We start from the raw sequence: 20,993 nt of genomic DNA, 5'->3' as shown, positions 1-20,993 counted from the left end.
CTGACTCCTGCCCGCTCCGCAGGAAATCTGGTAAGGGTAAACCACCGGTAAGGGGAGCCCCATCGATGCAGACCAACTCGAGCTCCCCTTGGGTTTCCAAAGGGGTCGTGGCATGGCCCTAGCCCAGCCCCGGGCTTCGGACGAGATCCACACCCCCGGGATACCCTTAAGCTTAGAGGGGCAGGTGATGGCTGGGCCTCCCCTCCCCCATCATAAGATCAACCAACGGCTAACCGCCACAAGAATCATAGAATCCTAGAGTTGGAAGAGACCACAAGGGCCATCCAGTCCAACCCCCTGCCAAGCAGGAAACACCATCAAAGCATTCCTGACAGATGGCTGTCAAGCCTCTGCTTAAAGACCTCCAAAGAAGGAGACTCCACCACACTCCTTGGCAGCAAATTCCACTGTCAAACAGGTCTTACTGTCAGGAAGTTCTTCCCAATGTTTAGGTGGAATCTTCTTTCTTGTAGTTTGAATCCATTGCTCCGTGTCTGCTTCTCTGGAGCAGCAGAAAACAACCTTTCTCCCTCCTCTATATTTGGCTCCCGCCAAATACCCTCACAACTGCAACCAATACCTCACGCCCTCTGTTACGTTGGCCAACCATGTATCATTTCCCCAATCAGAGAAGTGTACGCCATCATCTCGAAACAATGCCATCTTGCCGCAGACTAGTGGGATGCGGAATCCTTACAGACAAGGACTCCTATTTAAAGAGCATGGAAAAGACGGCAGCAGAGTTTCTCCCACTTTATCTCCATCCCACTTGTGTTCTGGTAAGGAGATCCTTTTCTGCGCAGTGAGCCGGAATATTCCAAGAACTATTTCAGCAAAGTGTGAGATTAAGAAGGATTCGCAGCATCCTCAGATATTTGGCATCTAATCTTAATAACGGCAGATGAAATTGCCACAGACTCTTGGCTTTACTGCTGGAGAAGAAACAACAGGCAAGAGATAATACTTACATCCAACAGATTACAAAAGTCTGTGCTTGTATCTGCGCCTGGGTATTGTTCCACAGGGTTTTCTAAAGGCATTAAAATTGCCCTGGGAGATATTGGATGTGGGAGGAATCTCATGATGAGCCTTAATTCTTCCACAGATTTTTATTTTTTTTAATCCTTGGCACCAAAGCTCTAAAGAATCCTAGATGCCTTTCCTCTTTCTTATGAAGAGGTTATCCAGAAATAAGCAAGCCTGCCAAATTAAACATTGCTGCAATAAAAATTGCATAACGCGCTTCCAGGGGCCAAGCTTCTTAAAATATATTTAATCCCTTTTTTTAGTATGCAGTTTCATAAAGGGGGGAGGGGGCGAGTTGGAGAAAGACAGCATTCCGGAACCGAACAACATGACATTCCCAGGGCACAGATGTTAGATGGATGTTTGGTTTGCCACTTCGTATTCTGTTCTGTTCCTCAATTGTTTGAAAGGTCTCTTAGCAAATCTTCCTGTAATATTCTCCCTGAATGAGGGAAGCTGCTGCTGCTGCTGTTGGGGCCACGTCTTGTCGCTGGCAGATACACAACCGCATTTTTGTACAGCTGACTTAACATGACTGATACCTCAGAGGATATTATCTGCTAATTAGCTGTCAAAAGGTGTACAGTGGTACCTCGGGTTACGTACTTAATTCGTTCTGGATGTCCGTTCTTAACCTGAAACTGTTCCTAACCTCAAGCACCACTTTAGCTAATGGGACCTCCTGCTGCAGCTGAGCCGCCAGAGGACAATTTCTGTTCTTATCCTGAAGAATTATTTCTGGGTTAGCGGAGTCTGTAACCTGAAGCATCTGTAACCTGAAGCATCTGTAACCTGAAGTGTCTGTAACCTGAGGTACCACTGTACAGTCATACCTCGGGTTGCGCTCGCTGCGGGTTGCATGTTTTTGGGTTATGAATGCACCGAACCCGGAAGTACCGGAACGGGTTACTTCTGGGTTTCGGCACTCGCGCATGCGCAGAAGCACTAAATCGCACTTTGCGCATGCGCAGGAGCACCGAATCGCGACCTGTGCGTGTGTAGACACGGTGCTGCGGGTTGCGAATGTGCCTCCCACATGGATCACGTTTGCAACCCGAGCTTCCACTGTATATTTCTCTGGATAAATGCATTTCTCTGCTCGTACTAGTCTCAGTTCCTATTTGATAATCGCTTTAATGAAACAAATAAATAAAGGATGCCAAACAGTCTAGAAAAAGAGGTGCCAGAACTCGCCACGAACACCTCCCTCGTTCTCTTTAGAATGGCAAGGGCACCCATCTGAGAGGTGCAGGAACTGGGTTCTAGTTTGGAGGGTTGGGAGGAAAATCACAATGCCAAATATTCCTAGCTGTGGAACTTTATACAGTCGTACCTCGGGTTACATCCGCTTTGGGTTACGTATTTTCAGGTTACGTACTCCCGTAACCTGGAAGTGGGTTTTTGGCACGCATGCGATCCACACATGCACAGAAGCAGTCTGAGCAGTCTGCACATGCGCAGAAACATTCGCTTATGCATTTGCAATTTTCGGGTTACGTAGTTTTCGGGTTACGAATGGCAACCCGGAACCAATTAAGTACGTAACCCGAAGTACCACTGTAAAAGGAAAGCTTAAAATTGCCTCAAGAGGATCTGTTCAGACATTACTTGGTCCCAGGGATCAGAGCCTGTTTCACCACCTGAAGCAAAACAGGAATGTGCTGCTTCATACCCCCCCCTGCCATTCTGCTGCCACCAGAACACACAAACCCTTACCAAACTTTGCAAGAGAAGGGGTGTTCTGCTAGGCGTTTGTGCTCACCGTCCCTGCTCTAGGGCCAGGAAGACAAGCAGCATTGCAGCATACTGGAACACCTCTCCTCTCCCCAAAATCCGGCGAAAGGCAGGTTTTCTACCAGCGGGCGGAAGCTATGGGGTGGCCAGGACGGGTGCTTCGCTCTACCTCATCTCTGGGCTGGTTCTGCTAGAGATTCTGGCCGGGATGAGGTGAGGAACAGGTTTTGAATGCTCCAGACAGCTCATGTATATGACCCAAGGTTACAAGCCAGTTGGACTTAACAGAAAGTTGTCTCTGTCCTCAGTCAAGCCCCAAGACTTGTTTGCTGAGGCATCTCAAGGAAATACTATTTGGTTTAGCTACCTGCATTTGCAATTTGTGACAACCCTGGATGCCTATTTGATGGGCCTGGTCTCTAGATATTGTTGTACAGTGGTGCCCCGCTAGACAAAAATAATTCGTTCTGCGAAAATTTTCGTCTAGCGGTTTTTTCGTCTAGCGAAGCGGCAATGACAGCCGTGCTTTCGCTAGACGAAAAAAAAGACGAAAAAAATTCGTCTTGCGAGGCAGCCCCATAGACTTTTTCGTCTTGCGGGGCAGCCTCCCGCTAGACGAATGCCTTCGTCTAGCGAGTTTTTCGTCTAGCGAGGCATTCGTCTTGTGGGGCACCACTGTATATGCATTTTCTGATCTTTAAAATCTTTGGAATTCAACAGCCCAAACCTGAACATACCTTTTAGCATCTTGGCCCTTTCTGTTGCCAGTGGTTTCATTGCCAGAGAGTGCAATAATGATTACCGAGAGAAAGATGGAAAGTTGCGTGCATGTCTTACTCAACTGCTTCCCAGTAAAAGTGTTAATATACTTGACTTTGTTTTAACCTCTGCAGTGCGCACATGCCCCAAACTCTTCGCCCCTCAGAATGGGCACATTAACTGCTCGCTAAGTGGCACCTCGTATAAGACAGTGTGCTTGATGACCTGCGATGAGGGGTATGAATTGGAAGGCAGCTCCAAACTCACCTGTCAAAGCAACTCGCAGTGGGATGGGAAGGAGCCAAAGTGTGTGGGTATGTTTTCATTATGCTACTGTCCCTTTTTCGATGCGGGTGGTGCTGTGGTCTAAACCACTGAGCCTAGGGCTTGCCGATCAGAAGGTCGGCAGTTTGAATCCCCGTGACAGGGTGAGCTCCCGTTGTTTGGTCCCAGCTCCTGCCAACCTAGAATTTCGAAAGCATGAAGTGCAAGTAGATAAATAGGTACCGCTCCGGCGGGAAGGTAAACGGCGTTTCCGTGCGCTACTCTGGTTCACCAGAAGCATTTTAGTCATGCTGACCAAATGACCCTGAAGCTGTCTGCGGACAAACGCCGGCTCCCTCAGCCTATAGAGCAAGATGAGCGTCGCAACCCCAGAGTCGCCCATGACTGGACCTAACGATCAGGGGTCCCTTTACTTTTACTGTCCCTTTTGAATGCAACTCATAACCATGGTTTATTACTTTAAGCAACAAAATGCTGATCACAAAACTGAAACCTTCCAGCAAGTGCAACAACAACCAAAACTTCTTTCAAAGGAAAGCAAAACATAAACACATACATATATTTTTGGAGGCACACTCCATTGTCTCTCAAGAGACGGGTGCCAACAGTGAAGTTCATTCACAGTTTTTATACACTGTTTCACGCAACTTGTTACACTGCTTTCGTTTGTTGTCTCCAACAACCATTTTCTAAAAAGAAACATACACTAGTGGCCAAAACTGGAAACATTTTGGAAAAAGTGTATTTCCGAGGTTTGATGTCTCATAACATCTGATTGGCTCTCTAAACACTCGTGCTCATTGGCCACATTCAAATGAAGGAAAGCTACCGTATACCAACCTAAGCAACTTGCTTCCTTTTACTGGTTATTTGGCTACAACTTTTGATAACAGATAATTGAACAAACTTTGTTGCATTACATTCTTCATTAATACAGTATATCTTTCCATTGTTATATAATTTTATGGCATTGCTCCAAAATAAAAGTGGTGTTATGAGCCATCAGACCTCAGAAATACACTTTTCCCCCAAAAGGTTTCTACAATTTTAGGTGGGCAAGTGTGGGAATACAGACAGAAACTTGAAAAACACACTGGCTGTATACACGTTACAAAGGCTAAGAAACTGTAACAAGTTAAAATGAATTCTTGAAATTCAAATTAAAAGTTTTGTATACTTTCCAATCAACAAGCTCAGAATTTCACAAGAATTCTACATCCTAGAATTAGTGAAAGTGTTATATGTAATAGATTAAGTCCATAAATCTAAACTATATTGAGATTTAGCCCTTCGGGCATATGGGCCACTTTCATTGTATCCTTGATGTAAACTAGGCATAAATACAGGGTCCTGAACAATGCAGTGCCTTTCATTCCTACTGTTGTTCCTGGCATCACTCTGGCATTGCTGAACTTCAGATTTATCTGCTGAACTTGCCAGGTCCCGTGATGTTGTATTCAGGCACTTAGCCACACTTTCAGACACTTTCCCCCCCCAACTAATCAGCACATGGGAAGATGTGTCAAAGTGTGTGTGCATTCAGCATGAAGAAACACTTAATGCTGTTAGTTGACAGAATATCAAATGTGCAATCTGTTTTTGTCCATGTGTTCCCTTTGTCTAGAACTGCATTGCCCTGTCTTCCAAAAACCAAAAGATGTGACAGTCCACCCAAACCTCTGTGGGCTCCAGCCAGCCAAGTATGGCACCATGTGCAGGTTCAGTTGTCCCAGTGGGTTCCTTTTGTCTGGGGTTAGAGAAGAACTCCAGTGCCTAACCAGTGGGAAGTGGAGTGGAAATGTGCAGAAGGCATTCTGTAAAGGTATGGATTTTTTTTTTAAATCTTTTTTATGGAGTTTTACATTGCATATTTATATTCAAACATTAAGTATCATCATCACCATTCAGGATTCCCTGAATCCTTAGCCTCCCCTCCACCCTTATAAAAAAATTCAACTCATTATATATCATCTTCCAGAATGCTTTTGTTATCTTGCATGTCCACCACATATGTTAGGACGTGCCTTCCTTCTCCTTACATTTCCAACATCTTAAACAACTCCTCACCCACAATAATACATTTGAAGCAGTTCTGTACATCTTTGCTAATTTTATATCTGTTAAATACCAACAATACATCATTTTCATATAGTTTTCCTTCAACACACAGCATGCTGTAAATTTTAAGTCCTCCCCTCCATAACTTTTCCCAAGATGAAAACTGGATATTGTAAAGGTATGGGTTTTGATGAATATTTCATTTCGTTAAAAATGGAAGGTTTGGGGGAAAAGATGGGCGTTTGAACCCTGGTGCCCCAGGTCCTAGTCCAATGTGCTAAATACTACACCATACTGTCTTCTCTCCTTTTTTGATGCTCAGCAGCTGACTGCCTGTGCTCAGAATCTGGCTCCTTGCTCATTGGCTATTTTCTGTCTTGAAAATATAAGATTCAAGGCCTGTAACCATTTCTGTGGATTTTTTTTTTAAACTGTTGATTACATTGAAGATAGCATTTGATAACAAAACTTTGACATTGGTGGGCTCTTATAAACAGATATCAATTAAGTTTTGTCAGCAGTGTGTTCCCAAATTAAACGCATGCCAAATGAAGGCTTCTAAATTTTATTGCTATTGTAAAATAGTGATTGATAACAAATAGTGAAGGAAGATTTTGACTTGTCTATCGAGGGGGCTGGGGAATAAAGTGTATGTGTATACATACTGTTTCATTAAAATCAAATGTTTGGAATGCAAATCGGTAACCTCTTTTCAGGTTCATAACTGTGGAATGTGGGTAGTTTTTCAAATCAACACATAAAGGATCTAAATTTCATGTGGATGCAGTTGTTTTAGAAAGCAAGGAATTGTACAGTTGAAATACACCATTCTTCTTGGAATACACATGTTCAGAACATGTTCTTTTCTGGTACAGACATTGAACCACCCAAAATTAGCTGCCCTGGTGACATTGAAACTTCTACTCTTGAACACCAGAATTCTGCAAATATTAGCTGGCAAGTTCCAGAGGCAAGCGACAATTCTAGAGATGAGGTAAGGAAAATCCAGGGCTTTTTGGTTTGACATAAACTATTTTGTAGGGCCAAGTAATTCGTTATGGATTAATGAGATTATGGGAGCGTGAAGTACCTTAAACTCCCAAATCCCCTATAAAAGTGCAAAATACTGTTAACTGGCCTAGACATGGGTTACTATCTTTCAGGGTCTAGCTCTAGCACATGTGTTCATGCTCCACCTCCCCAACGGTGTGAGAGACGCAGTCTGATGGCATGTCCTGGGTGGCGAGAGCCAGCTATCCCAGGGAAAACTTTAGAGCAGCATTTCCGAAACTCTGGGTCTCCAGCTGTTTTTGGACCACAACTCCCCTCATCCCTGACCACTGGTCCTGCTAGCAAGGGATGATGGGAGTTGTAGTCCAAAAACAGCTGGAGACCCAAGTTTGGGAAACACGGCTTTAGAGGGGGGGAAACTACGAGATGGTTCAACTAGCCTGTTGCCTTTATGACCATTTTGTACATCAAGAGCATTACGGACACCCAAGAGTTTCTCCTCTGGCTTTGTTGATGTGATTATTAATTGACTGTCACCCATTTTCATGGGCTACTTAACCAATACATCAACAGAGGAAGGGCACCGATTAGAAAACATCTGAATATGTTCACTTTTATGGGGGGCGGGGAGGATATCTACATTGTCTATGAATTCTGCACAAGAAAATAACTGTAGGGATTTGCTTCACCATTCTACAAAGGTTTTCTTTTCCCTGTGTGCAGCAGAGTCGCATGCTGTTTCATTAAAATCAAATGTTTTTAATGAATGAAGTGCATAGCAGCAGATCCTGTCTTCTTATCTATGCGCAGCAAAATCTTAGTCGCATGCATGAAGGAGCTGAATAAAGAGCAGTTGTGACCTTGGCTCAAGCTTCACACAGCATTGCCGTTTTTTTACAGACAGTAGCTGTGCAGTTTGCAGACTCCAGTGGAAATCTAGTGTGGGGCTAAGGGACATCTTAGTCATTCCAGATCTGCCCCTAGGCTGCTTCGAGCCCTTCAGCCCTAAGGAACCCATGCCCTCTTCTCTCCTGATAGAATATTTGAAGTCCCAGGCACCACTAAAAAGTTTGTTCCCACCACAGGTATCGATTCAGGTTACTCCTGCTTTCATTCCACCTTACCTTTTCCCAATTGGAGAAGTTGATATCACCTATACGGCAGTGGACAGAACTGGGAACCAGGCAAGCTGCACCTTCAGCATCAAAGTTATTGGTGAGTGCTATAGAAAAACTATACACAACCTATCAGAGGATGGCGCTGTGGGTTAAACCACAGAGCCTAGGTGTCAGGGGGCTGCCCTCACCTCAAGGCAAGGAGTTGCCAGGGCTTTATCGGTATCGCGAGCCCCCGCCCCAACTGCTTAGCAATTCATCTTCCTCCAGTCAGGAAGAGAGTGATCCCTCTAGTGGGGAGGGAGAGATGGGAGCGGGAAGTAGGAGTCAGGGCTCTGACAGGGAAGGAGAGCCCGCGCACCAAGCAGAGGCTAGAGGGGAGGCACCTCTTCCGTCTCCCCACTTGCGCAGGGGGGAAAGACGCAGAGGGGGTAGGCGGGGGTTCCGCATCCCACGGCTTTTATGCTGGGCAAAGAACCAGAAGGGGTCATTCCCGGACTCTGGCGAAGGATAAGCTGGACGTCTTTGTTAGCTGCACTGTACATATCTGCACAATAAAGAAACCTAGTTTCAGAAACCTCGGCGTCAGGCTGGCTACTCATGAGCAATCGCTGAACCACCTTACACTAGGGCTTGCCGATCAGAAAGTCGGTAGTTCAAATCCTCACGATGGGATGAGCTCCCATTGCTCGGTCCCTCCTCCTGCCAACCTAGCAGTTCGAAAGCATGTCAAAGTGCAAGTAGATAAATAGGTACCACTCCAGCGGGAAGGTAAACGGTGTTTCCGTGCGCTGCTCTGGTTCGCCAGAAGCGGCTTAGTCATGCTGGCCACATGACCCGGAAGCTGTACGCCATCTCCCTTGGCCAGTAAAGCGAGATGAGCGCCGCAACCCCAGAGTCGTCCGCGACTGGATCTAATGGTCAGGGGTCCCTTTACCTGTACCTTTACGTTTATCAGAGGAAGGCCATTTTATTTTTTATTAAAATAGGGTCTTGCGTGATTTCTGAAAGATACTCAGACGTGTGATTTTGTGAATTTCCGAAGGAAGGCAGTTCCCCACGCTTTTCTCCTAAACTTCCCAAGATCAGGAGTTTAAAAGGGGTTGCAAAACCATGTATTTGATAGGCGACTAGTAATGATTCTTGTTTCAGCAGCCATTCAATGTGTAGCTTTGCTGCTGCTTTAAAACGACTTTTGATTTGAGCTCTGCTTTTACATTTGCATCTTTGTAATTGCGTCTCCTGCATGATTTGATTGCTGTAAGCTGCCCTTGGTGTTTTAGGAGCAGGAGAGTGGGGTAAAAGAAGGATGCAAACTGCCCCCCTCTTGCCTGCTCTCCCACTCTCCACCCCCCTCCGTCTCAGAATGAGAATCCTGCTTACTCCAGCGCCAGCAGTGAGAGCCCAAAGCTCAGAAAGAGAGAGTACATATTTTACGTTTCTAAATGTCCCAGAATCAAGCCTCTTCTTTTGCAGTTAAAAGATATTTTGTTGTAGTGTTAGGAAACTCTCAAACCAGGGAGATTAGCTGCCATTTGAAGCAATCAGCCATTATATAAATTCAATAAATAAAAATATTATACTAGGGGAACTAGCAAACTGACTCACTACAAGCAGATTCATATATGTGGGGAGACTTTTGATAATAACAGTGAATTTGACAAAGCACTCTTTAGATCTTGTGTGGAGTGGGGGGGTGGAGAGGCAAGCAGCAGTTTCTCCGCTGTAGCGGGAGCCGGGTGGTGGTGTAGGGGGCAAGCAGCGGAGAAGCTGCTGCTAGCCTGTCCCGCACCCCCCCCCCGCCCAAGCCTGGCCAGCGCCCCCTCCATTTTGGCACCCTAGGCAATTGCCTAGTTCGCCTTAATGGATGTGCCGGCCCTGAGCGAGACATAGGTATGGATGCAGTCCCATGGCTCTGTTGAGAGCCCCAGTCGTTTGATATGGAAAAGGAATCTGGAAGTGGTCTGGCTGCTTGTGTCTGCAGAGAAATCCCAATATTCCATTGCTATTAAAGCCCTCTTCTGATTCTTATCAGGCAAATAGTCTTATTAAACACACATGTCTGAAGTTGAAAGCTCGCATCAGTGAACTTCTGCCCCCCATTAATTTCATGCAGCTTCTTGCCAGTAGAAAAAATCCAGCCATGATCTGCTCAGTATCTGGCCGTGGAGAGAGCCGGTGGGGAACAGCTTAATGGAGTTTCAGTGACAGCTCTTCAAATGCATTTATTGTAGCCTTAAACATGATGTATCCATGCTGCATTTATGGATACAAAGTTATTTATGTTTCCTGTTCTAATGACTCTGAAATCTTATCTTAAACTTGCATGGCATCTCCGGGCTTGACTTGACGTTCCTGTTTAATTTCTTTCATTCTTTCTGCTCCCTTGTGATCAAATTTCCTTTTCTGCCTTTAAATTATTTAGACAACGAACCCCCAGTAATTGACAAGTGCAGATCCCCAACACCAATTCAGGGGGCTGAGAAGGAGTACAGAGTAACGTGGGATGAGCCACAGTTTTCAGATAACTCAGGTAAGCTAGTCTGATTTTGGGGGGAGGAAATCTCTATAAAAAGAAGGGGAAATTGCTCCAAATAAATCATTTTGCAGACTTGTGTGATGGGAGTGTGCTAGTTTTGTTTACATTTGGGTGAGATTTGGTCATTGGAGCAGCTTTCCAAATAAAACAGTATCATAGTAAGCATGAAGAAACGTAAGATCGCAAGATAAGGCTTTTAATGTTGTTCATTCGTTCAGTCGTGTCCGACTCTTCGTGACCCCGTGGACCAGAGCACGCCAGGTACCCCTATCCTCCACTGCCTCCTGCAGTTTGGCCAAACTCATGCCAGTCGCTTCAAGAACACTGTCCAACCATCTCATCCTCTGTCGTCCCCTTCTCCTTGTGCCCTCCATCTTTCCCAACATCAGGGTCTTTTCTAGGGAGTCTTCTCTTCTCATGAGGTGGCCAAAGTACTGGAGCCTCAACTCCATGGACAAAGACAACTGGCATATAAAAGGCTTTTAATATTTAGTACTAATTGGTAATTGGGAAAGATGGCTTCCCATTTGTGGAATGCTCTCCCCAGAGAGGCTCGCCTGGCACCTAAAGGCATGTAATGATGTTCCCAGACAAAAACGTTCCTCTTTACCCAGGCCCTAGGCTATTAGACTCCCTGGAAAAGACCCTGATGTTGGGAAAGATGGAGGGCACAAGGAGAAGGGGACGACAGAGGATGAGATGGTTGGACAGTGTTCTCGAAGTTACTAACATGAGTTTGGCCAAATTGCAAGACGCAGTGAAGGATAGGCGTGCCTGGCGTGCTCTGGTCCATGGGGTCACGAAGAGTCGGACACGACTGAACGACTGAACAACAAGGCTATTAAATAATCTATGGCCTATGAAAGTATGGAGGAGAGGACTGTTATTATGATGACTGCTTTATTATTAGGCTATCTGTCAGCATGCTTTTTATTATGCTTTTATCATTGATGCTCTGATGTGTGTTTTTAACGTTGTACACCACCCTGGGATCTTTCGATAAAGGGTGGTGTTGTGTAAATAATAAAAATAAAATATCGTCCACGTAAAATAATACGTGAAACGGTTTCTACCACTCTTCCTGACCATGCTTATAGTCATATTCCCGCAACCCTACGCTGTTCTTACCAACAAAGTTAATTAGAGACTTGGTTATACCACATTAAGCATTTGAAGAATGTTCCCTCCAAAAGCATTTTCCAATGTTTCATAGGACTCATCGGGATTTAGTAAAATCCGGTGGCATTGGGCTTCAAGCATTTAAAGGCCAGAACAATAGCTTTAGACTCAAGCTGGTAGGACTACGGATTGTAGGGCAGAAGTAATGGACTTCTTCTTCTTCTCTCTTCCCCCCACCCCCCGGCTTTTCTAGGTGCGGTCTTAACAATAACTAAAAGTCACTCATCTGGAGATCTTTTTCCGAAAGGAGAGACAGTGGTTCAGTATACTGCCAGTGACACCTCAGGAAATAACAGGACCTGTGAGCTCCACATAGTCATCAGAGGTAGGTTTTGTTGGTGCTTACATTTAAAATGGCTTGCACAGTTTATGGGTGTTTCCAAAAATTCTCCTCCTCTGAATTTCTCCTCTGAAGAGTTCCACGTTCGCCATTAAATCTGCTGTTGTTGCTTTAATTTCTGGATTATATACAGAGTGCAGTCTGCTGTAACTTCAAGTTCCTTTGGATAATTTGTGTTTTCTCTCCCCAATGAACAAAACAGCGAATTTGATGGGGCCATACGTACAGCTTTGACAACATTTTTGTGTGGGGTGATTTGCCAGTGTGCAGGCGTGCCTGTGCACACCGGTAAAACACCGCAGAAAAAGACTCTTGCTGCAATCACACATACAATCCCATCGAGATTCCTTTGTTGCAGTGTTTAGAAATGGGCACGGACCCGTGGGTGCTATACAGGGGGAAGGAGATAGATGCAAATGAACTCTTTAAGTTGTGGGGAATTTTGCATGCTCCAGTTCCAGAATTAATTTTAGAAATTCTCCCGGGAGGAGAATTCAGGAGGAGTGGAACTGAGAAGAAGATTGCAGAGCAATCAAAGGTACAGAACTTTGGGGTAGGGGGGGTCTCATCCTTGTGTACCACAGGTTCAATATCCAGCATAAAGGTGATTAGCATTTTTAATGCCAAGAGGAAGCACGAGAGCCTTCCTCTGTTGTTTTCTCTCTTTTCTTTCCTTCCCCAGGCTCTCCTTGTGAAATCCCCTTTACCCCAGTAAACGGGGATTTTATATGCACAGAGGATAAGACAGGAGTTAATTGCACATTGCACTGCATGGCCGGATATGACTTCACATCAGGTTCCAATGAAAATTACTATTGTGCCTACGCAGATGGTATCTGGAATCCACCGTATTCTACAGAATGGCCTGACTGTTCTCGTAAGGTTTAGTGTGAATTTTGACTTCCAAGGACCTAGTGCATTCTTTGTCTGGGCGATACAGGAACTGGGAACTGGGCATTATATTAAAAGAGACCTAGGCTTCAGTCTGAAGTCCTGGTTCTAATAAAACCTACAAGCAACCACAGCTAGGATTGAGGTACTAACGGCTGAGAAATTGCTGGAATTATTTCTGTTTCCACAACGAAAAAGATGGTGCTGTGTTATTTAACAGAGATTCAGGGGCTGTTCCAGACCCCTGGGAGAGTTCTTATCTTCCCTTTCCTGCTAACCTCTTCAGTGACACACACAGGGGAGGAACTGGATTAGACGTCTAGCTATTAAGCAAATACTGAAATGTCAGCAAAATACTTTCCTTCTTAATTGTTAGAAATATGACTTCTAATTCAAAGCACGTTTATTTGGAATGTTGGGGTTTTTTATTATTATTATTAACAAATACATTTAGCCACTGACTGCCTTCCAGGAAGCATGCTTAGGATGGCAGACAGTGTCATGCTGGCCTGGTTTGCAAGTCGTGGTGAGCCAGATTTTTGGTTTACTATGAGTGTGTGAACATGCTGGCTCCCAGTGGAGACCTTATAACCAGCTTTTTAGGTCCCAGTCTTTTTAGGTCAGGGTTTGGCTTAGCATGCTATCCAGAAATGGATTGTAGTTAAAGTCTCTTCTCCTTAACCTTGGCTCACAACCGTAAGGAAGAGGCCTTATCCAAGATTTGGGTGACATGCTAAGTCAAACCATGGATGCCACTCCTAAACAGCCCAAGAAGGGACAAAGTGGCCATGGTCTCCTCCTCAGGAGCCAACCATGTTTGGACTAAGTCGTGGTTTAGCTTAGTGTGTCATGTGAACATGCCAAAATATGTGATAGGAACGCAGTCGTACCTCTGAAGTCAAAAGGAATCTGTTCCGGAAGTCCATTCGACTTCCAAAATGTTCGGAAACCAAAGCGCGGATTGGCGAAGCTCCTGCAGCTAATCGGAAGCCGCGCCGGACATTTGGCTTCTGAAAATCGTTCAGAAACCAAAATACTCATTTCTGGGTTTCAATCGTTTGGGAGCCGATTTGTTCGGGAGCCAAGGTGTTCGAGATCCAAGGTACGACTGTAATTCTTACATACTTGCTGATACAAGTTATTCATTGTAACTAGTTTCTTCACTTCTTGCTTATGGAAACAGAACCAGAAAATTACCCATTTTGACATAAAATACCCAACAAAATTTGGTATAAACGAGGCTAACATACTTTTCAGACAGCCCCCCCCCCAGCCACTCCCTACTGCCCTATTTAACCTCAGGCACATGGTGAAGACTTTTTTTATTATATGTAAGCTTTTTAAGTATTAAATAAGTACTTATTTAAAGTAAACTTTTCTCATGTTATGGGAGAGGGCCTTCTTGGTGGTGGTGCTCCCAGACTCCGGAAGTCCCTCCCTGGAGAAACTAGACTGGCTCCCTCCTTTTTGCCCTTCCATTGGCAGGTGAAGATGTTATTGTCATTGTTCCAACGGGCTTTTAACTGACTACTTTTAATGAAACGGCTGGTGTTGTGCTGTTGACATTTTAATTATTTGTATGTTTTAAACAGGTTTTATATGCGCACGTAGTTTTAATTCTATTAATGTTTATTTGTTTTTTAATGACCCCCCACACACTTTTAGCAATTCTTGGTTTTATCTGTAAGCCACCTTGAGTCCCGTTAAATAAATTTATAACGATATTATAATCAAGAACTTCCTGACAGTGAGAGCTGTTTGGCAGTGGAATTTGCTGCCAAGGAGTGTGGTGGAGTCTCCTTCTTTGGAGGTCTTTAAGCAGAGGCTTGACAGCCATCTGTCAGGAATGCTTTGATGGTGTAGTGTGGTGTAGTGGTTAAGAGCAGTGGACTCATAATCTGGTGAACTGGGTTCGATTCCCCGCTCCTCCACATGCAGCTGCTGGGTGACCTTGGGCTAGTCACACTTCTTTGAAGTCTCTCAGCCCCACTCACCTCACAGAGTGTTTGTTGTGGGGGGAGGAAGGGAAAGGAGATTGTTAGCCGCTTTGAGACTCCTTCGGGTGGTGATAAAGCGGGATATCAAATCCAAACTCTTCTCTTCTCTTCTTCCTGCTTGGCAGGGGGTTGGACTGGATGGCCCTTGTGGTCTCTTCCAACTCTATGATTCTATGATTCTATGATCTTAACTGACTTATCATTTTTTAAAAATCTCTTTTGTACACTGCTTGGAAGCGGTATATATAATCGTTTAAATAAATGAAGAATCTTCCCGTACCCTGTTTTTTTTCCAGTGAATCGCTTGGCAAACCATGGTTTCAAATCCTTTGAGATGCTGTACAAAGCGACGCGATGTGATGACAGCAACCTTCTTAAAAATTTCGGGGACGCTTTTCAGAGTGCGCTTGGTAAAATGGTGGGTTAGTAATGCACCACCTTTTAAAAAGTGATTATTATCATTTCATGAGTTGAACTGCTTGCCCTCGAAATGTTGAGCGCACAATGTGTACAGCAGAGCGACAATATTTAATTTCAGGAGTAAATTTTCTATAGCTCAAATACAGGCACTTGTCTAATAATTGCAATAGTTTGTACCGTTCGAATAAGATGTGTTTGTATTCCTAAACCAAGCCTGTTTCCTACCTTTCGGTTTATGAAAGCTACTGGCTGATGGAACAGTTATTTCTTACGTGGAAAATAATATTTAAATTAGGTAATGACTGGGAAGTTAAAGCTTTGTATCTAAAGAAGTATGTTAAATTAAATTTTAACATTGCACTGTTACGCGTTGTTCTGTCCATGCAAAGCACTACAGTTTGCCAGATGAAATGTGCTATTCTGGGGGGTTCTCTCAATTCCCCCAGAGGCAATTTTGAGGGGCATGGGGGGAGAGGAGGGAATGCCCCCTTGTGCAAGTAGAAGTCCTTGCACAGGACTTACAGAAATAATCAGGCAGTTCCTGCCCAGTGTTTTCACTGCTCCTCTTAAATCTTGGCTCATAGGTTCCATCGTTTTGCAATGATGTCGATGACATTGACTGCAGGCTGGAGGATCTGCCACAGAAACATTGCTTAGAATACAATTATGACTATGAAAATGGCTTTGCGATTGGTAAGTTAATTATTTTGCTGCTCAGTAGCTCTAAACCTCCTGTTGTTGTTCAGTCGTTTAGTTGTGTCCGACTCTTTGTGACCCCATGGACCAGAGCACGCCAGGCACCCCTATCCTCCACTGCCTCCCGCAGTTTGGCCAAACTCATGCTAGTTGCTTCGAGAACACTGTCCAACCATCTCATCCTCTGTCGTCCCCTTCTCCTTGTGCCCTCCATCTTTCCCAACATCAGGGTCTTTTCCTTGCACTTCTGGGAGTTCTCGGTCCACACACTGCTTAAGCCTGCCTTGTAGAATTTTAAGCATAACCTTGCTAGCGTGTGAAATGAGCGCAATTGTGTGGTAGTTGGAGCATTCGTTGGCACTGCCCTTCTTTGGGATTGGGATGTAGACTGATCTTCTCCAGTCCTCTGGCCACTGCTGAGTTTTCCAAACTTGCTGGCATATTGAGTGTAGCCTAAACCTCCTAGATAGCCTAAATAAGAAGGGAACATTCAACAGTCCTGAAGATGTACTGATTCATCTAGCAAATCTCAATTTTAGTTTATCAAATCATTGCAACCACATGTTTGAGTCCTGGACAAAGAAAAGTGAGGGGTGGTGTTTTTTGAGGGGGGGGTTGTTTGCAGGTATGATTCAGAGTAGAGAACTTCCCTTCACTCCAAATTCCCATTTTCTTCCTTGTTTTGAAAGAACAATTACGGCACTCTGTTGAATTCATTTCAGTATATTGTGCGGCAAGGACTGCATAATAATAATAATAATAATAATAATAATAATAATAATAATAATAATAATAATAATAATAATATATTTATACCCCGCCCATCTGGCTGGGTTTCCCCAGCCACTCTGGGTGGCTCCCAACGAAACATTAAAAATACAATAAAGCATCAAATATTAAAAACTTCCCTAAACAGAGCTGCCTTCAGGTGTCTTCTAAAAGTCAGATACAGTGGTATCTCGGTTTATGAACTTAATCCATTCCGGAAGTCCGTTCTTAAACCAAAGCCGTTCTTAAACCAAGGCGCACTTTCCCTAATGGGGCCTCCCGCCACCGGTGCCTTTCCACCGTTTGGCTTCCGTTCGTAGACTGAGGTAAAGTTTTCTAACCGGAACACCTACGTCCGGTTTTGCGGAGTTCATATACTGAATAGTTCGTTAACAGGGCTGTTCTTAAACTGAGGTACCACTGTAGTTTTTTGTTTCCTTGACATCTGATGGGAGGGCATTCCACGGGGCGGGCGCCACTACCAAGAAGGCCGTCTGCTGGAATGGCAGGCGAAAATGATGGAATATGCAGAACTGGTCAAAATGACTGAGAGTATACAGAACCAAGGCGATCAGAAGTTTCAGAAAGATTGGAGTAAATTCATTGAATACTTAAGAGATCACTGTAAAAACCTGAAGACAATAACAGGAATTGACATAGCTCCTACAACATAGGGCAATAACTAGTTTCTGACCATAAACAGGAGAAGGATTTGATATGTATTAAAGGACAGAAACTGATTTCAGAAAGGCGCATAGAACTTATGAGGAAATAGAAAACCAATGGAAGGGAGGGAAGGAAGTCATGAGCTCGGCAGAGCAAATATATTTTATTATTATAATGTGGTGACATTTTATGTTTGATTAAGTAAAAAGAAAATATTATTATATTTTTTTAAAAAAACAAGAAGGCCCTCTGCCTGGTTTCCTGCCTCTGCTGGATACATTTTCTGAAGTCGAGTCAGATTTCTACATGCAGTGAGGTTGTTTCATTTTCTTCTTTCAATGATTTAGCAGTGCTTCATTCTCATGTGTGTGTGTGTGTGTGTGTGTGTGTTGGCATCCTTGGGAGTTGTTGTTTCATTGTGATATTTCCTCTTCATACTGATGACTGCCAGGTCCTGGTGGCTGGGGTGGAGCAAATCGGCTAGATTATTCATACGATGATTTCCTCGAAGCCGTCCCTGAAGAAGAGAAACCTAAACCACTATCTGGTCCGGTGAATGTGGCACACTCCCGGGTCAAGAGGCACAAAAAAATGAATGTGCCTACATCAGACCACAAAATAAAGTTGGTTTTTAATATAACTGGTAAGGAAAACCCTCTTTTTTCATTATTTTATAAAATATTGTTTATCGGGTGAAATATTTCATACTGTGCCTGGAGGTCCCGAGCCATAAGGATGCTAGGTTGGCTTCAACTAGGGCCAGGACTTTCTCACTACTGGCCCCAACTTGGTGGAACGGTCTGTCACAAGAGACCAGGGCTCTGCGGGATTTGGTATCTTTCCGCAGGGCCTGTAAGACGGAGCTTTTGGGATGGTTTCAGCTTAACCCTGATGCTTCATTCTTTTATGGTGTGATTGGTGGGCTATTTAAAATGAGGCTGCAGTCTAAATGGAATTTTAAATTGTATTTTAATCTGTATTTTAATGAATTGTTTTAAGTTTTGTTGTGATTTTATTGATGCTAGCCGCCCGGAGCCCAGTTTTGGCAGGGAAGGGTGGGGTATAAATAAAAATTTATCGTATTTTTCGCTCCATAAGACTCACTTTTTCCCTCCTAAAAAGTAAAGGGAAATATCTGTGCGTCTTATGGAGCGAATGGTGGTCCCTGGAGCCGAATTTCCCAGGGGCCAAAAGAGGATCATGCTTTTTATTTTACAAAGAGAAAAGGGGGTGTTGAAAGGACCCCGCTCAGCGGCTGATCAGCAAGAGATCGGGAGAGAGATAAGAGTCCCGGCTCCCTTTCAGCCCCACCCTCCTTTGTTGAATGTGCTGCAGAGGGAGGTTGTTTGTTTCCCCAGCGACATGTGACTGGCTGATTAGATTATCTGTCTGAAAACTGTAGAAAAGGCTCCCTTTCCTTTAGAAGCTGCAGAAATGTGAGTTGAACCCCATAAAAATGGGGCTTTTCCTCTTTGCTTTCCCCTCTTTGCAAAAGGAGCTTTGCTTCCCCCCCCCTTTGCAAAAAAGCTGCAAAACTTTTAGCTGATCCTGAAAAAACCAGGGCTTTTAGAGGAGGAAAACCAGAAAAATATTTTTTTTTCCTTGTTTCCTCCTCTAAAAACGAGGTGCGTCCTATGGTCCGGTGCACCCTATGGAGCGGAAAATGCGGTATTTTCATTTATTTATTTATTAATAAAAACAAGAGATTTTTGAATGAGTTTTAAGAGTGCCTTTTCCTTTTGCCATTATATTCAGGAATGGTGTCTTAACATATTTGCATTATTCTGCATATTTGCATTATTATTATTATTATTATTATTATTATTATTATTATCTTTTCTTTTCTCCTGCTCTGACTAAACGGTATTGCGGGAGTCAAGATTTTCAAGCCTTTGTGTACGTGTGTGAGGTTTGTCTGTTTTTGTTTTTTCCCCTAATCCCAGCTAGTGTACCATTGCCTGATGAACGAAATGATACACTGGAATCGGAGAACCAGCAGCGCCTTCTAAAAACGCTAGAGACTATCACAAACAGGCTGAAAAGAACTCTCAGTAAGGATCCAATGTATTCTTTTCAGTTTTCTTCTGAACTGCTCGTAGCGGACGCCAACTCGCTGGAAGCTGAAAAGGCCTTCCTGTTTTGCAGGCCAGGCTCTGTCCTCAGAGGCCGGATGTGTGGTAAGCAAAATTCGGCTTTAAGTCTTTTTCTTGTCCTTGGTTGCAGTAAATAAAAGAGTGGTTACTGCTTTCGAAGGAGAACTGAGAAAGCATGATAGAATCTTAATTGGTGGCAAGGCTTTCAATAACGCTGCTCCATCACCTCTTTCCGCTATGAAAGAAAAAACCGTGAAACAGGAAAACTTTCTTAATTTCTGTGTGCAGATTTGGATATACCGTATTTTCCGGCATATAAGACGACCCCCAACTTTTCCAGTTAAAATATAGAGTTTGAGATATACTCGACCGCAGATTCTCCACCCGGCGTATAAGACGACCCCCGACTTTTGAGAATATTTTCCTGGTTTAAAAAGTAGTCTTATATGCCAGAATATACAGTATCTGGATATTTCAGTGCTACATCCTAGGTATCATTTCATTGTACAGCAGTGCTGCTTTTGTGATTGCAAACACTATATTACACAGAATGAAGTTTTCTTTCAAGTTCAAACCTTAACGACCTCGCAGCTGCTTCAATTCCGCAGGTTATGATCTCATCTCTTCTAGCATGTGCCCATACATTAGTCCAAATTAAATTCTAAAAAAAGGAAAACCTCTGATTCTTAATGGCAGCATTGGGGGGCCCCTATCGGCAGGTAAAGTGCTTTTTCAATCAGCGCCTCCATGCTGGAGCGAGAGCCAGGTACCGAGACAAACTGCGAGTGGAGCCCATTCCCCCCTGTCCTGGGGGGGGGGGGGACTTGCAAGGATAATTACCCTCAATCATAATTCACAAGCACAATTCAAAGTGTTGGTGCTGACTTTTAAAGCCCTAAACGGCCTCGGCCCAGTATACCTGAAGGAGCGTCTCCACCCCCATTGTTCAGCCCGGGCACTGAGGTCCAGCTCCGAGGGCCTTTTGCTGGTTCCCTCCCTGCGAGAAGTGAAGCTACAGGGAACCAGGCAGAGGGCCTTCTCGGTAGCGACACCCGTCCTGTGGAATGACCTCCCGTCAGATGTCAAGGAAATAAACAACTATTTGACTTTCAGAAGATATCTGAAGGCAGCCCTGTTTTTAATGGTTGAAGTTTTATTCTGTTTTTAATGTTCTGCTGAAAGCCGCCCAGAGTGGCTGGGGAAACCCAGCCAGATGGGCAGGGTAGAAATAATAAATTATTATAATATTATTATCAATCATACTTGGGTTTTTTTCTTCGCCAACAATCTCCCACTGTCGTGGGAGCTGCTTCCATTTTAAGGCAGCCCGGAATCGGAAGCCTGATTGCAAACATTATATTATCCGTATTGCGGCGCGTTCAAAGATAGGCCGAAATGGATGAGTTAACTCATCCT

At 44.1% G+C, this 20,993-nt stretch overlaps 1 protein-coding gene across 1 annotated transcript in view; it reads left to right on the top strand.

Moving 5' to 3' along the window:
* The window catches only part of SVEP1 (sushi, von Willebrand factor type A, EGF and pentraxin domain containing 1), a 130,202-nt gene that overhangs the window by 41,232 nt on the left and 67,977 nt on the right, over window positions 1-20,993 (top strand). Inside the window, exons 6-16 of the mRNA XM_033173957.1 lie at window positions 3,654-3,833; window positions 5,429-5,626; window positions 6,738-6,856; window positions 7,959-8,088; window positions 10,414-10,521; window positions 11,900-12,031; window positions 12,729-12,923; window positions 15,231-15,352; window positions 15,939-16,047; window positions 17,936-18,127; window positions 19,428-19,661. Coding sequence (XP_033029848.1) covers window positions 3,654-3,833; window positions 5,429-5,626; window positions 6,738-6,856; window positions 7,959-8,088; window positions 10,414-10,521; window positions 11,900-12,031; window positions 12,729-12,923; window positions 15,231-15,352; window positions 15,939-16,047; window positions 17,936-18,127; window positions 19,428-19,661 — 1,719 coding nt within the window. The remainder of the gene's footprint in view (window positions 1-3,653; window positions 3,834-5,428; window positions 5,627-6,737; window positions 6,857-7,958; window positions 8,089-10,413; window positions 10,522-11,899; window positions 12,032-12,728; window positions 12,924-15,230; window positions 15,353-15,938; window positions 16,048-17,935; window positions 18,128-19,427; window positions 19,662-20,993) is intronic.

The sequence above is a fragment of the Lacerta agilis genome, chromosome 16 (genome assembly GCF_009819535.1).
Source record: "Lacerta agilis isolate rLacAgi1 chromosome 16, rLacAgi1.pri, whole genome shotgun sequence".
Taxonomy (NCBI): Eukaryota; Metazoa; Chordata; class Lepidosauria; order Squamata; family Lacertidae; genus Lacerta; species Lacerta agilis.
This window is presented reverse-complemented; position numbering and strand designations above follow the sequence as displayed.